At 31.6% G+C, this 15,766-nt stretch overlaps 1 protein-coding gene across 15 annotated transcripts in view; it reads left to right on the top strand.

The window, feature by feature from the left end:
• LOC106668735 (putative leucine-rich repeat-containing protein DDB_G0290503) overlaps window positions 1-15,766 on the top strand; it is a 41,156-nt gene that overhangs the window by 18,328 nt on the left and 7,062 nt on the right. For 7 of the 15 annotated variants that reach the window (XR_001340802.2, XR_001340803.2, XM_014397737.2 and 4 more), the window contains 33 exons: window positions 620-688; window positions 2,291-2,473; window positions 2,887-3,168; window positions 3,380-3,535; window positions 3,798-3,878; window positions 3,945-4,058; window positions 4,134-4,256; window positions 4,321-4,410; window positions 4,488-4,592; window positions 4,653-4,778; window positions 5,288-5,356; window positions 5,433-5,480; window positions 5,540-5,656; window positions 5,710-5,799; window positions 7,941-8,036; window positions 8,102-8,212; window positions 8,287-8,355; window positions 8,412-8,468; window positions 8,535-8,630; window positions 8,858-8,950; window positions 9,029-9,079; window positions 9,335-9,427; window positions 9,482-9,526; window positions 9,671-9,766; window positions 9,833-9,949; window positions 10,280-10,372; window positions 10,437-10,517; window positions 10,585-10,743; window positions 10,811-10,876; window positions 10,936-11,019; window positions 11,347-11,439; window positions 11,520-11,582; window positions 12,555-12,617. Coding sequence is in view for 13 of the 15 variants with exons in the window: in XM_014397737.2 (XP_014253223.1) it covers window positions 620-688; window positions 2,291-2,473; window positions 2,887-3,168; window positions 3,380-3,535; window positions 3,798-3,878; window positions 3,945-4,058; window positions 4,134-4,256; window positions 4,321-4,410; window positions 4,488-4,592; window positions 4,653-4,778; window positions 5,288-5,356; window positions 5,433-5,480; window positions 5,540-5,656; window positions 5,710-5,799; window positions 7,941-8,036; window positions 8,102-8,212; window positions 8,287-8,355; window positions 8,412-8,468; window positions 8,535-8,630; window positions 8,858-8,950; window positions 9,029-9,079; window positions 9,335-9,427; window positions 9,482-9,526; window positions 9,671-9,766; window positions 9,833-9,949; window positions 10,280-10,372; window positions 10,437-10,517; window positions 10,585-10,743; window positions 10,811-10,876; window positions 10,936-11,019; window positions 11,347-11,439; window positions 11,520-11,582; window positions 12,555-12,617 (3,279 nt within the window). In the remaining 2 variants the exon portion in view is untranslated. Of the gene's footprint in view, window positions 1-224; window positions 553-619; window positions 689-2,290; window positions 2,474-2,886; window positions 3,169-3,379; window positions 3,536-3,797; window positions 3,879-3,944; window positions 4,059-4,133; window positions 4,257-4,320; window positions 4,411-4,487; window positions 4,593-4,652; window positions 4,779-5,287; window positions 5,357-5,432; window positions 5,481-5,539; window positions 5,657-5,709; window positions 5,800-7,940; window positions 8,037-8,101; window positions 8,213-8,286; window positions 8,356-8,411; window positions 8,469-8,534; window positions 8,631-8,857; window positions 8,951-9,028; window positions 9,080-9,334; window positions 9,428-9,481; window positions 9,527-9,670; window positions 9,767-9,832; window positions 9,950-10,279; window positions 10,373-10,436; window positions 10,518-10,584; window positions 10,744-10,810; window positions 10,877-10,935; window positions 11,020-11,346; window positions 11,440-11,519; window positions 11,583-11,655; window positions 12,098-12,554; window positions 12,618-15,766 lie in introns of those variants that run through there. The other 8 variants (XM_014397747.2, XM_014397745.2, XM_014397748.2 and 5 more) reach the window with 7 other exon arrangements.

A 15,766-nucleotide genomic window follows, 5' to 3' on the forward strand; every position in this document is an offset into this window, starting at 1 on the left:
CTCAGACTGCTCCTGATTGTAAAACAGTTTTGATTACAGTAAAATTAGGATTAAAATTTTGCAAATTAGAGTGGCTACGGTCTACCAATCGCAGTAGCCGTGGCTAAAAGATGCGCTGAGGAGAAGTATGCAAGGTACAACATGTACAAAAATATGCAGCAATTGAAATTCCTGCACAACCCATCCAGCAATTTCTCAAGATATAACGAATGACCAGTGTGAGCCCGATGGCTTATTCCCGATTGTCCATGAATGTCCTCCAACTGTCAAAGTCTGGAACTATTCATTTTTTTAAAACACCTGTAATGGTTATATTCTTTTAAAAAGTAACATCAACACCAAACAAAACAATAAACCTATTGTACAAACCAACATAGTATTTTTTCATATTGGGGAGAAAAAAATAAACTCTGTGTTGTTACTCTTCTAAAAATTGCACATTTTGCATTTTGAATTGTGATTCATTAGTCGCGTAATTAGGGCTGGAAGATTATGAAAGAAAAAATCTTTGCTACGCGAGTAATATCAAAATGTCAAAAAACCCAGACCAAAGTAAGTATCCTCTTAAAAGAAGACCACATATTATAAATTCTCTTTTCTCATTGACTGTTTACTTCAGGGATGTTTGGAATGTAAAGAAAGAGGAAATAGCAACATCGCACTGGAAGAGCTTAAGAAAAAAATTGAGGTAGGCTTTTTTTTTTAATGCTCCATCACTTATTATCAATATTTATACACAACACTGTAATTTTTATTCACATTGCTAAAAAATATGTAAGTTGGTACTCTGCTACCACCTTTGCTGATTAATATTACATTGCACATACTAAAGGATGATGTGGCTGAGTGGCTATGGTGTCTGACTTGTATTTGCCACACCAGCTGTTCTGGGTTTGAATCCCAAACAGCCCACGGTTTTTTTTACTTGAGAATATCATGATCTATGGCTATTGCACAGATACAGGGGTACCACAAGGTATCTCAACCAGAAATCTGCAAACCCGTTAAATCCCTCGAGCAGTGATTCTAGCAGTGAAAGATAACAATAAACATACAAAAATGTGAATTTGTCACTTTCATCTTTCAGAGAATAACCACTGCTTTCATCTAGTACAATAGTATCCCTCTCCCACCAGCTATTGTAGTTTGCTACCTTGGACTATCCAACTTACATTGAGCCCTCACATGCGATTCAAAACAAAGAACTAAATAAAAAGCTTCAGACTTCTCAGATTGCTGACAAATGATCAAAATTGACAATAATCTTCTAATAATACTCCAATTATGGAACATTTAAATACAATAATATTATCTAATAATTATTCAGAAATCATGAGATGCGGTCTGGTGTGATGTGTTTCAGAAAAACATTTTCTTTATCGTGCCAACGTTTCGATCTTTATTGAGATCATCTTCAGGGCCTGGGATTTATAAGCATTGTTTAAATTTAACAAAAACATGTAAAATGTGAAAAAAGTAAATTTATACACTGCAAATAAATATTTTTTTAAATATTCAATCAAAGTATTTCTACTCACTCAGTGTTTGTTTTCTGCGTAATTGTGCCATTCTTGCATGTCGTGTTGAGAGTGCCAGAGAGATATTGCTGTTTTACGTTTATACACGTTGGATGTTCTTAGACAAGCAAAAGCACAATTACACAGAAAACAAACACTTTGAGTGAGTAGAAATACTTTGATTGAATATAAATAAAAAAAAATTTGCATTGTATAAATTCATTTTTTTCCACATCCTACGTGTTTTTCTTAAATTTAAACAATGTTTGTAAATCCGAGGCCCTGAAGATGATCTCAATGAAGATCGAAACGTTGATACGATAAAGAAAATGTTTTTCTGAAACCTACATCACACAAGACCGCATCTCACAATTTCTGAATAATCATCGACAAACGGTCACTAATCACCACACATTATCTAATAAAAAACAATTAAATTATGCATATATTAAACAAGGTGACTTTATAAAATAAACGGGCTACTCTAAACCATTTACAGTTTATAATTGTATAACCACTAACCCGTACAGATGCCTGCCTAAGGTGGTGGCAGAGGCAAAACTTACCCATATTTTTAACACAAAAATTTAAAAAAATTTCCTTTAATTTAAATAATATTATAAATATAATTAAAACAATACTGATTGGCACATGACTATTTTTACAAGCTACAACACTAAAATATTTAAATTTTGATGTAAAACGTATATTTTTAATCAAACTGTTTTTCATTATAATTAGCATCGATGTTTTAATGGTATATGTAATTTTAGGACGATAAAGACCTTCAACTTGCTCTTACGGCGGAAGTGGCGGAGAAGCACGACATCATAGTCAAGCTCAAAGACCAAGTGAAAGAACTCGAGGAACAGTTGAGGCAGTCGGACATGCAAACCCATTATAAAGATGACATCATACAACAACTAAGAAAAGAAGTCAAGCTAGGCAGGGCAAAGGTAATTGTGCTCAAGATCTTAATTAGACATGACCGTTACAAGCATTCTTTCTAACCCAAGCTCAATGGAATTTCGTCTCCGACTCCATGCTCGTATGAAGTCGTTGTCAAAATGTCTCAACCGGTTTTGCCTAAGGCAACGGTAAAACACAAGAGGAACAAAAAGGCAGTGTCATCTCCTGAAACTTCCCTGAGTCCAGTAAAAGGCAGTAATTTTAGCTGGAGGGAATAATAAAAACAGTTGATGCTATCGTAAATAAATAATTATATTCTTTCTAACTTCTTGTTTTTATTTGTATTTTTTTTATATAAATTAAAACTACAAACTAGTATGAAATTACGATAGCATTGACCATTTCATATTTACTCTTTGCCACGTCAAAACCATCGGTCAATACTGTCTTATTTTAATAGGAGTCACTTGCCGAAATGCTAGGCCTTAAGGAGGGCCCAAGGGCACAAATGAAAGCTCGGATTGACCATTTACATGCTGAACTGGAGGAAAGGAATTCTGAGATACTGAGGCTGGAGACACGTCTTGACCGTAGCAGCCTAGCTGCCCTTGAATCAAGGCTCCGTATCCAGACTGAGGAGCTTTTCAGCAGAAATCAAAAAATTTTAGAAATGTGTGACAAATTAGATTACATAAGGCGTTATCTGGATAAACTCCGCTCTGATGAGCCTCTAAGTGTAAAGGTTAAATATACACATTTTTAAAATATATTATCAAAAGACAATGTTATTGTAAACGGTTTATACTTAACTTTTAGTCTTACATACAAGGATTTGTTTTCTAAATGAAATACGGGGGGATGAAATTAATTTAATACAAAACAAAATAAAATGAGTAAATAATAAAATAATTTGTTAAATAAAAATGGAAAGATTTATGAAAGTTTGGTTTTAGTGCGGACTTGAAGCTTTGCTTTTAGAGCTGACTGAAGATGTAGAATGGAATCGTGAGACGCGCCGACATGCTTCTTTATCGCTTGACAAGGATCCAAGTGATTCCATAATAATTATTAATCACCGAAGCCACTCTCTCCCCGATACGTCCCTCCAGGTGATGCCTCATGGCAAATTACTCAATTCATGAATTACATTTTGTAAAGCAAAACCTATTTTTCAGATGTGCATGACAGTCTATTTTTGTTTTAATATAAATGTATTGTACTTCAATATTAACCTAAATAAAATATTATCCAACAAATGTGTGTTTCTTGGTTTTTTATTTGTATTTTTATTTTTTTAACATTAAAAAATAAATAAATGATATTGATGTTTTAGTGTCTATGTTGTTTTTAACAGTCATTTTTTATTCACAGAAACAAATGTGTAATTTGTTGAGTACTTCAGATGCAGAAGTGTTTCGAAAGCAAACAATCCAAAAAAGTACCTACTCTCTGGTAAATGTTATTTCTAATTAATTTTCTATATTGAACGTTGAACATAAAAGTGTATTTGTTTTGAAGACGGATAACTGCCATGTTAACATAGTGAACTGTCTCGAAGAGTTCAGCAAGTTTTTCAATGAGAAGAATGATCAAATCCTGCAAGCATGGAGCTCACTCAGAGATGATAATTGGGTACTGTATTGCTGTCATAGTTTAATTATAATAAATTATTTTATTTACGTGCTTATTTAATTATTTGTTTTAAAGAAACCTTACTCAACTTGTGAACTGGAATCTGTGAGAAAATCAATCGAAGGTGAAAAAGAAATGCTGATAAGCGCCTCAACCAGTATGAAAGCAATAATAGAAAACATAATTACACCTAAGGAGGTTAATTTATTTTATGCATTTTAAATGTATTCAGAATATATTATTATTAAATGTAACTTTACAGATATTAAGCCTCGAGTGTCACGAAGAAGACCAACACACATGCAGTGGGGTTTCAGAAATTAAAGAAGACCACAGCATGCCAAAATTACCAGTAAGTACAATGGCAACAGCAAAAATCTGATATGTCTATTAATATAATTTCTATATTAATATATCTTATTACATTAGAAAATACACTTGGAAAAGATTGGAATAATTCAAAATAATATAAATCAGGCAATAGTGGAAAAAGAAAGTGTCCTTCAAAAATTAAACAGCATCAAGATGTTCCAGGTAGAAAGTATAAATTTTATGTTTAAGTCAGTCAGGAACTCACTTGTTACAACCTTTTAGGAAAGCTGTTACCAGCAACTTGAAGCAAAGTTAAGCCAAATGGATATGAACTTAAAAGAACACGGGAACATTGTGAAAGATGTTAAAAGTGAACTCCAAATTCTACTCGATACGGCAAAGGATCAGGTAGCATATTATTTAATAAATTACATTACTCTAGGTTACTCATTAAATGATTAATAAATTCCAACTATTTGAAGGATATCCCTATTTGACATTTTTTTAATTTCTACCAGGAGTTCATTTTAAAAGTTGTATTACTTTATAAAAGAAAAAGACATCTGAAACTTTGTTAGATTTATAAAAATAGTCTGAAATTTTATGCTTTTATCCAAGTCAAATGAGTAATCAACCCAGTACCTTTCTATCTTTGATACATTGAATCTTCCAGTTCAGGGTAGCATGTTTATTATCATAAGAAATTGATTTAATTGGTAAAAAACTATTTCTTCTTTCTTAATTGCATTACTTGTACTTAAAAATCTTTTATTTATTTATAGAGGTTTCATATTATTCATTTGATACACCCCACTTATCACAAATGGAAATGTCAAATAGTTATCGTTTAAATAATCCAACAAATGTGTAGTTAGTATTTGTGCTGTAGAATAATAAATTTGCTCATTTGAATTTAGGATCTCAGAATTACAAGTAATGAAAGCGTTAATTTCCTAAAACTTATTGAGTCAGCAAATATATTTTCAGTGAGTACATTTATTGACTATAAATCCTATAAGTATTTGTCTCGATAAAGAGTATAAATTATTGATCATTTTATAGGCACTTGAAAATCAGGAAGATGCAATTTTGATAGAAACTGAAGTCGAGGTAAATTGGAATATTTTGGGATATTTTTACAGTTATAATTTAAAAAATTTCTACTTCAGTCTAATTCATTGGACGAATGTCTCGCAAAGCCACACCAACATATCCATACAATAGCGTACAAACTGCAAAAAGAGGTCAAGTCGTGCGTGCTGGACTTACGCCGACGTGAAAAGGCTGTATGTATGTAATCCCTCGGTTCTGGAAACATCCTGATTTGGTTTATTTTCAGTTAAGCGACATTGTCAATGAGGGTACTCGACTGCACAAAGCTATGAGTTCACTCCAGAATGAATTGACAACACTTGAACCTGTTGTAATGGTAACTAAAATAATTGATGCCTTTAAAAGAGAAAAAAAAAATTCACTAAGAACAAATAATATTAGTAATTATGTATGCAATTGAGGATTGGCCATACAAGGTTGACACATGACCTTTTGGGCCAGTCGATGCAGGTGCCCCTTATTCAGATATTGTGTTTAGGCTTGTTGCTGCATTTAAGAATGGTTCTTGAGTACAGTAGTCCCCTGTTCGGTTTTTTGGAGGACAGGGGGTATTTAAATGTATGTAGTTATGTTCTGTGTTCTGTAATTATGTGTTTTGTTTGAATGCATGTATTTATCAGTGTGAGTGGTGAGGGGTATTGGTAAATATAGCAGCGTGTGTGTGATTTCGGTCAATGGTGGAATATTTAATTCACTAATTTCGTGGTCCGCCATTGAAAAATGACAAAAAGCAGGGAAAATTTAAAAGGTGGGGTTGAGATAGGAAGTTGATGTCCAAGTGGATCGAGGTCACGATAGCTCAAGTGGTAGAACAGCGGCGTATCTAGCCGAAGATCGTGGGTTCAAATCCCGCTCGTGCCATTAACTTTTTTTCATCTTAACTAAAACCTTAATTAATGGAGAAATATTTGTTAAAGTATGCTATTGACCCTAATTGAGGTTACATTATTATATTAATAGATGGAGGAATATCCAGTACTCAACCGGCTAATCAGAATGAGTGCAATGCATGAATGTATTTATCTGTGCGACTAACTTATTGAATTTAATTATAGTATGCTAAATTATAGTTGCATGTGTTTAGGGCTGAAATGACCTTGATGTTGATATGCTAGGTTTCATCATCTGGAACACCTATGAATTTAAAAATTCTCTATGTTTTGTCCATCTTTATAAAGCTTTTGTACAACCCATACTAGAATATGCTACCCATGTTTGGAACCCATTCTACCTAAATTATCAAAAAATTCTTCAATCTGTACAAAACAAATTTTAAAAAACTTTCCTACAAACTCAATCTTCCTCCAAACTCTACCTACCCTGGAATCCACTCTGAATTTAAACTTTTCCAACTGGCACTAAGAAGGGATTACTTTAATATTGTTTTTGTATTTAAATTATTAAACAATCTCTTTGATAGTCCTTCTTTCCTCTCTCAACTACAGCTACATGTCCCTTCGCACTCTCTTAAAACCCACAAACTATTTTATATTGAATTCCAAGGCTCTAACTACAGACTCTATTCTTCTCTACACAGAATGATGATCAAGAGTAACAACATCTGCAATAGCATTGACTTCTTCAATAGTTCTTGCAATCTTTGAAAAACATCCTCCAACCTTAGTTTAGTTGAATTTTCTTACCATTTTATTTATTTATTTTTAAATGCTTTTATATTTCATACTGATCAAAATTTATTTCATTTACTAGTTCACTTAAATCTCACACTCTAGTCTTATTATATATTCACATAGAGCATTATTTTTATTAAATATGTACCTAAATATTGTAGTTTCAATTGTCTTTCAGCTTTATTTTGTTTCCTTTGCCTTATTTTGTTAGTAATTATGTCTTTCATTTTTGTTGTTGCTCAGTTTTTACTCTTTAATTGTATTTTTATATATATCATTTATATTTACCATTTATAATATTACCATGTATATATGTCGTTATTCTTTTTATATATTATTTGTATTTTTTTACATATATTATTTTTATTTTTTGTTCTTGTAAAATGTCTTTTTATAGTGGATTTTGATCCGTAAATAAATAAAATAAATAAAGCCCCCGTCAGAGCCTAACCCCACTGGTAGGGAAGCAATGATCTCCTGAGCATCCGGCTTAAGGGGGATACTAGCAACCCTGCCACATAATGGGAAAATTGGAAAATTGTTTAACTTTACGTTATTCTTTTAAATTAAAATATTAAAATTAAAATAATCTTGAAAAGGGCACAGAATTGCTGAAATGTTGCAAAATGGTAATTTTTATTAAGTACAAGAAAAAAACCACCTCATAATAACACTTACAAAAAAGAAAAATTTTCATCTATAAAACTGTTTTTCATAAATTTGATAATCGACAGCAATCTTAACAATCTTTATGATAACCTTTCTAGCTTATTTACAAGTTAATAAAGTGTAACCAAAAAAAAAGTGTAATTTCACAATTTTACAGAATAGTAGAAAAATTTGTAAAATGGCCAGTTTGCAAAAATCTATTTCAATGATGGCTGATGACATCCACAATATGCTCATGACCGCAAAGAATTATGTGAGTATTAGTTTAAAATTATTGATAATATTACATGTATAATCCTTTTTTTACTTTTATTTTAGAACTCTGAAAGGGAGCTGGCTGAGGCAAAACACTTAATTTCTGAAAAGAAAATCGAAGACTTACAGTCCAAGTTAAAATCCACGATTGATAATTTCATTCTTTCAGTTGAGGTACTTTTTTAAATTTAAATTAAAAATAAATTAAACTGTTGAGTATATTGAATTATTTATGTTCGTGCGAAAAGTCGTCGAGAGATGGGGACAATCAGCAGTTGATGAAGTGGAAAGAAGATGTCCAAAAATACAGGCTCAAGGTATGATGCTGATCCCTCAAACTTTTTTTAAAATATAAAGTTTAAACTTATTGCAGCTTGAAGAATTACTTAAACAGGAGAAGGAAATGAAAACAAATAGCATGAAAGAACAGGTACGTCTGCCATATGAAAGTGATATCAGGGGATGTGCATTTCTCAATTTTTAATATAATATTCAGCTTGTCAAAGAACAACGCATATATTTCTTGGAGCAAGAATTAAGCAACTCTTTACACACTTATGCTGAATTTCAAGCAGAAAAATTAAATGAATTGGTATTGTTCGTTAATTTGTTTCTTTTATACGTAAACATTTCTAACATTTGTATTTAATATAAATAATTAAGAGAAATAATTCCTTTTTAAATTAATCCACTTAAAATAAATTTTTTAAAAAGCATTTTGTGTTAGAAGTGTAACTTTCGTTAAGCAACCCAACAAAATGTATTAAGCACTTTGCAATTATTGCCTAAATCATCCCTAATTAGTAATCACATTTTCAGCAATGCAAAATGGATGAAATTGAAGAGTTGAAGACAAATTTGAAAATTTCAGAAACATCGATTGAAGAGTTGAATGAACAATTGAAATGCATGGTCAATAACTATACTATTATTATTATTCAGAGCCTGTATCGTTGTTTTTAAATATTTAATTTTTAAAATATTTTTTAGAAAGAAAAAGAAAAAGAAAATACAAGACTGTCTATTCTCATTAAAGGAATGGTAGTTCAATTTTCTTTTCTTTTTTTAGTGTATTTAATTATACATCTTTTAACAAGAGTAATTAAAACAACAACCTTGTTTAGAGACAATAAAAAGGTCATCTTACAATCGGAATGTTAAAACAATCCTCTTTTAGTGTATTAAACATTAATATTACCATGTTATTTCTTCTTAAATTAATCATTTTGAAATTGCAAACTGAATTCTTGAAACATTTTTTATTTCTATTAATTTTTTGAGCATTGATGGTTTTAGGGAGACTGTAAAAATGAAGCAGAGAGTTTACAACAGCAACTCAAAATATCTACTGAACATCTGGAAGTGCTTAAATTCGAGAATGCATCTTTGGTAAATAAAACTGATTTTATTTTCTCAAGATTTGTTTTGACTTTTCTTGTCTAGGTGCGGATTAATCAAGAAATTATCCAAGAGAACAAGAAATCTCTGGTAAACCTTTTTTTTTTTTTTTGTGGGTGTGTTGGTAGACTTTCCCTACCATTTCTTGGTAGACAGATTAGCCTACCATTTCAACTAAATATAAAAATAATCATAATTTGTTTATTTATTCCTGTTTACCACTTACTATTTTAGAAGGAAAAGGATAATATGATAACTGATTTAAAAAATAAAATCATGTCAGAGGCACAGCGTGTTGTTGAAATTTCAACATTATTTGAAAGTACCAAGGTCTAAAAACTTTTTTTTATTTAGGGATTTAATTTTTAATAGAGTATTAAATTTTAATGTTTGCAGTTTGAAAAAGACAAAGCTATAGAAAACCTAAATACGAAGATGCATAATTTTTGTATGATATTGAAAAGCAGTTCGTGTCTGGTTAAAGGCCTCCAAGAAAACTTTAGAAAAATAAAGGTTTGTCCATGTCTATTCAATATACCAAAGGTAGCACTGTAAAATACTGAATTTAACTTAAGTAATTAATTTTTTTCAACAATGTCATTTTAACAGAAAATTGTAATTGTGTAGTGATTATCTCTTAAACACTTCTCCATTGCATCTGGCAGACAATACCAGCAAAGCAGACAGACCAGGAGATTGCAGATGATCAAACTATATATTCATAACCTCATACATTTCAACACAATATTTTACAGTGCATTTTGATTCTTGTATCTATTACATAAGTTTATCTTTTTATTGTTACCCGAGAGTTTATATGTACCTACAATTTCCAACTTGTAGCAAGCAAACGCTCAAGAAATCAACTGCCTAAACCAAAATTTCAATACACTGAAACAACTCTTTACAAAAATTCAAGAACAGGTTTATGTATTGGTATGTTCGTTAAATTGTAGCTTTCATCTTTGCAAAATTATCATACTGTTATATTTACATATAGCACAAGAAAGAAGACCAATTAGTTAACTTAGGAGAAGAATACAAAAAGTTGAAAGAGGAGCGAACACAACTGATTGAAGAGGTACTTGTATTCACATGACAAATTCCTCTACTGTATTGGTTCTGTAATCGTTTATTTTATTTTTAAGCTCGAACTTCTTAAACAGAAAGTCGATGATATTCAAACAAAATTTAATAGTTGTTCAATAGAATTGAAAGAAAAAGATAAAGAAATAGAAATGTTAAAGCATAAACAAAATAATGCTGAAGAAGAATTAAAAAATACTGAACAACGACTTAAGCAACTTGTACGTACTGATAGTTTTTATGCCAGATGGGAGAGGGTAATTTTATTTATGCATTTTTTTTTTACAGGTAATGTCTAAAGAAGAAGAAATCTACCTCCAGAAAACTGTATTGGATGAATTGAATGATAGACTGGTAACATTGACAGTATAAAAATTGGAGCACTTTTAAACAACATACATGTTTGTTCACAGGAGGAACATGAAGATGAAGTTAAGCACCTTAAAGCTTCACTTGAAAAGGCAAATTTCTTAAAACATGAACTTGACCAACAAAGGGTAAGTAAAAATAAATCAGAATTCAATGGTTAAATAAATAAATGTGTGTTTAATTAATTTATTTATTGAAACAAACGAGGGTATTTCAACTATGAGGTTATATGAACCCTCAGGGTGGCAATGTTTTTGAAAAAAAAGCCCATTTGTAAGTTTGTCGGGCTCAAATGCAGGGTTGCTGAATTTGAACCTGGGACCTTTACTTTACAGTGATGAGTGCTGTGTCAAGGCCGAAACGGTTGCCGCCACTGACGCCCCTTAACTGTGTTTAAATTCACTTAAGAAAATCTTAAGCCAAACGTTATATCTATTCATTAATGTTTCTTATAGGAAAGAGAAAGAATTAAGAATAAAACACTTGAAACAAAATGCAATGAACTTGAAAAGATTAGTGATGAACTGAAAGCACAACTAGAAAAATTGGTAAATTATGAAAATTTAATTTTTTTACATGACTAAGTAATATATTAATGTATGCTATAACAAATACTATTTCTCTTCAGAATGAAGAAAAAGAAAATATGATTGAAGAGCGAAATCTAACTTTGGGTGAGCTTCAATCTAAGGTAATTTTTTAAAGAAAAATAAATAAATTATATATTTGGGAAAATCGTGGTATTTCAAGCGGAATGTACGTAGATTTGCAGCCTGCAGGAGTCTATACAGAATTGCCCTATTGACAAAGCCCAGGAAAACAAATCCTGGTTTCTGTCATGGCCGCAGTTCCGGCAACCGCAGCGGCATATATATGATGTTTAACAACCATCGACAACTTTATCTGACAGTGATTTTTAATGAACGATGTTTCTTTTGTTTCCAATCAACTTGATATGTGTCAGTTATAAAGTTTCAGATTTGTTAATTCATTTTATTAATTTCACAGTGTCTGTTTATAAGGTTTTTGTGTCTGTTTTTAGCCCTTTTAAATATTTCATTAGTTTTTTGTTTTGTTTTTTTTTTATTTAAAAAGTGGGCTTCTTTTTGCAGTTTTCTGTGATATGCTTATTTTACTCTATGAAGTCATTACTTTACTCTGATGTCCTTTTTAGTTACTGTTTAATAAAACATCTATTCTTTGCAACTTTTTTGTACTATCCTATACACTTTGTTTTTGTTTTCTTTTGCATTGTCAAACATGAGACTGACAAATACAAATGATTTGGTAAAACAACTTTGTATTAATTAATAAAGAGAAAATTTATTTTTATATATCATCAATAATATTCATAATAAAAGGCTTCATGTAAAATAAATTCTTTAAACCCAAAATAAGATTGAAGATAGATTTTTTTACACTGTCATTAATTAATATTGTTTGCTTTCATTTTTTTTTTTTTAATTTTGTTTATTCTATTATTATTTTTAAATTAGTGAGGTCTTTCTATGAGATAAACATTGTTATGTCAAAAGTGCTCGATTTAACCTTTAATTATTTTAAATATTCAATTGTTGTAAAGAAACTAGATAAGCCAACTAATTTTACTGTAAAATATCTGGAAAGACAAATTTGTTTCATTATGGTTCATATTATTTTCTAGATAACGAACCTTGAATTTGAAAATGGAAGGCTTGAAGAGAAGTTAATAAAACAAGACAATTGGGTGAGATGTAAAGATAAATTGTATCTAAGCAGCACTACAAAGCTAATGGTTTATACAGCAGGGAGGCAAAACATACTTATTATTAATAGCATATTATCTTTGGTTAGTGTCCACAAGATGTGTTTTGGCATTCATTATCATCAATGTTTCTTAATTAATTTAATTAAAACAGCATAAATCAATGACTAAAAACATTTAAAAAAAGCAAAATGACAAAATGCATTTAAGACAAAACCACGAGGTGGAGGAAACAGTAGTTGTTTAAAATAAAAAGATGTTATTTGTGTATACATTTTGTAATGTTTGCTAAATATTTGGTTTATCGTAACTTTTTCTACAAATTATTTCCTAAAGTTATTATAATTGTTTGTTGTTTGTAATTGAAAAAAAAAAAAAAAACCACCATCACTTGTTTCCACTGTATGAATAACACGTTAGCAGAGCAAAATATAGAAGCATTGGTCATCGCCAGCTCTCTCTTCCTTAGTTTTACATTTCTATTCTTGTTTTTTTTTTTCATTTTAATCCTACTATTTTTATTTTCTGTTTTTCAAGCTGAGTTACGATATTTTATGGTACAACGGTAACCAACTCGTTCTCTCTTTTCTTTGGACTATTGCTAGCCTTTCTGTATCTCAATCTTCGTTAAGTGTGAATAAAATAAGACAAATAACAAACTCAAATACACAGAAACAAGATAAAAACACGATAGCCTGGTTAGCAATTAGCATTCACACTACCCAAGAGTACTCGATATTCATTGGGGTGATTGGGGATAAGCCCCTTCTTCATTCACACTAATGAATTACATTCATACAATCTCACCACCCCGGAATATGTGATATTTCTAGGAGTAATTGGGCATAAACCTCTCCATTCATGCTAATAAATTACATTTGCATATTCATTCACTCTGCCCCAGAGTACTTGTATATTACTCAGGGTAATTGGGGATAGGACATTCACACTAATAAATTACCTATTCACAGCGCAAATAATTCACACTACCCAGTACACGATATTTCTCAGTGTATTTAGGGGATGAGCCCTTTAATTCCCACAAATAAATACATTTTTTTTACAATAACGTATTAGATACAATGTTTTCTTATATTTTGACCTCAACAGTTTAACTTATGATTTTTCCTTCTCGAAGGTATAATATATAAATATTATATGTATCGGGTTGTCCGGAAAATAATGCAGGATTTTAAGTTTTCATAAAAAAAAATCTATATAAAATATTCTGTTTACGTTTACAGGATTACTCATTTGTATGAATGTCAACACTTATTAATCCTCTTCCAAATGATATTGTTTGTTTACCTCTGTAGCATTCCGCTACTTGGAAATAATTCAGTCATCCTTATAATGTCAAAGCGAGAATTTCGTACGATTTTCTTTTACGAGTTTAAACTCGGCCGAAGCGGAGCCCAAACGGCTAGAAACATTAACCAAGTCTGGGGCGAGGGTTGTGTTAATGAGTGCACTGTGCAAAGGTGGTTTAAAAAATTTCGGGAGGGAGATTTCAGCCTTGAAGATGAAGAAGGTCGTGGAAGGCCTTCCTCTCTTAATGATGATGTTCTGCGATCAGTGGTGGAAGAAAACCCCAAAACAACTGTTCGAGAACTTGCAGAGCAACTCAAAGTCAGTAAAACGACCGTCGCTGACCACCTCAAGGCGATTGGAAAAGTGAAAAAACTCGAAAATTGGGTTCCACACTCATTAAACGATCGCCAAAAAAATCAGCGCTTTGATGTTTGTGCATCACTTCTTTGTCGAAACAAAAATGACCCATTTCTGGCCAGAATTGTTACATGTGACGAAAAGTGGATTCTCTACGATAACACTAGACGTTCTGGACAGTGGCTCGACAAAGGAGAAGCTCCAATACATTTTCCAAAGCCCCCAACTCATCAAAAAAAGGTAATGGTTACGGTATGGTGGGCTTCATTTGGTTTAATACACTACAGCTTCTTAAATCCTGGCGAAACCATCAATGCTGAATCATACTGTAACCAAATTAATACCATGCATCAGAAATTGGCAGTAATGAAGCCCTCTTTGGTCAATCGGAAAGGGCCCATTTTGTTGCATGACAACGCTCGACCACATGTGTCACGTGTAACGTCACAAAAATTATTGGAGCTTGGCTATGAAACTTTGCCTCACCCACCCTACTCTCCGGACCTCTCGCCTACTGACTACCATTTTTTTAGACACCTGGACCACTACTTACAACACATAATATTCAAAAATCAAACGGAACTGGAAAATGCATTTATTGACTTTATCAATTCTAAAAATTCTGAATTCTACTCAGACGGAATTAATAAGTTACCAACACGTTGGGAGAAATGTATTGAGAGTATGGGAAATTATTTTGATTAAAGAACATTGCTTTAAAGTAACTAGTTTCTTTTTTTTTGTTTAATACCAAAATCCTGCATTATTTTCCGGACAACCCAATAATATATAATAGGTCATGACCTATTATCCCACCTTCGAGAAGGAAAAATCATAAGTTAATCTGTTGAGGTCAAAATATAAGAAAACATCGTTACTCTAACCATGGGAGATATCAACGGACATGCCAGTACTGCCCATCGAGGAGGAGGTATGTTCTACAGACAGATCGCTGAGAAATACGGAACACAAGTAATGTCAAGTTTTAAGAAATGTTCTTCTCTAAATAATAAGTTATTAAACGCCCAACTCAAGAAAGAATTCTTGATAAAATGTAGAAGAAACAATGTTTTTCCTAATTATCTTAATAACGTGTTAAAAGTGGACAAACATATTTTACCGGTGAGCATAGCTACTTACATCAAAAAACTAGATTCCATATTTTATAACTCTAAAAAGAAAATCTTGAACCTGGATATAAGCATTGCTTATTCCCAGATTAAAGGATTTGAAAGAGACATAGCTACCAAACAAAACGAACTAAATGGCAAGATTCCCCCCAACATCATTATAGAATTTAGGAGAAAACAGAGAGAATTCGCTGACAGGGAAAAGAAGAAACGAAAATTAAAACTGAATAAAAAACTATATAACCTATTAAATGAAAGAATGAAGAATTTCTAGGGAGCCCAATGAAGTCCAACAGGACTGGGTCGTAAACTGACAGATAAGCCTATATTGGA

This window comes from Cimex lectularius, unplaced genomic scaffold (genome assembly GCF_000648675.2).
Source record: "Cimex lectularius strain Harlan isolate CLEC.00 unplaced genomic scaffold, Clec_2.1 scaffold25, whole genome shotgun sequence".
NCBI lineage: Eukaryota > Metazoa > Arthropoda > Insecta > Hemiptera > Cimicidae > Cimex > Cimex lectularius.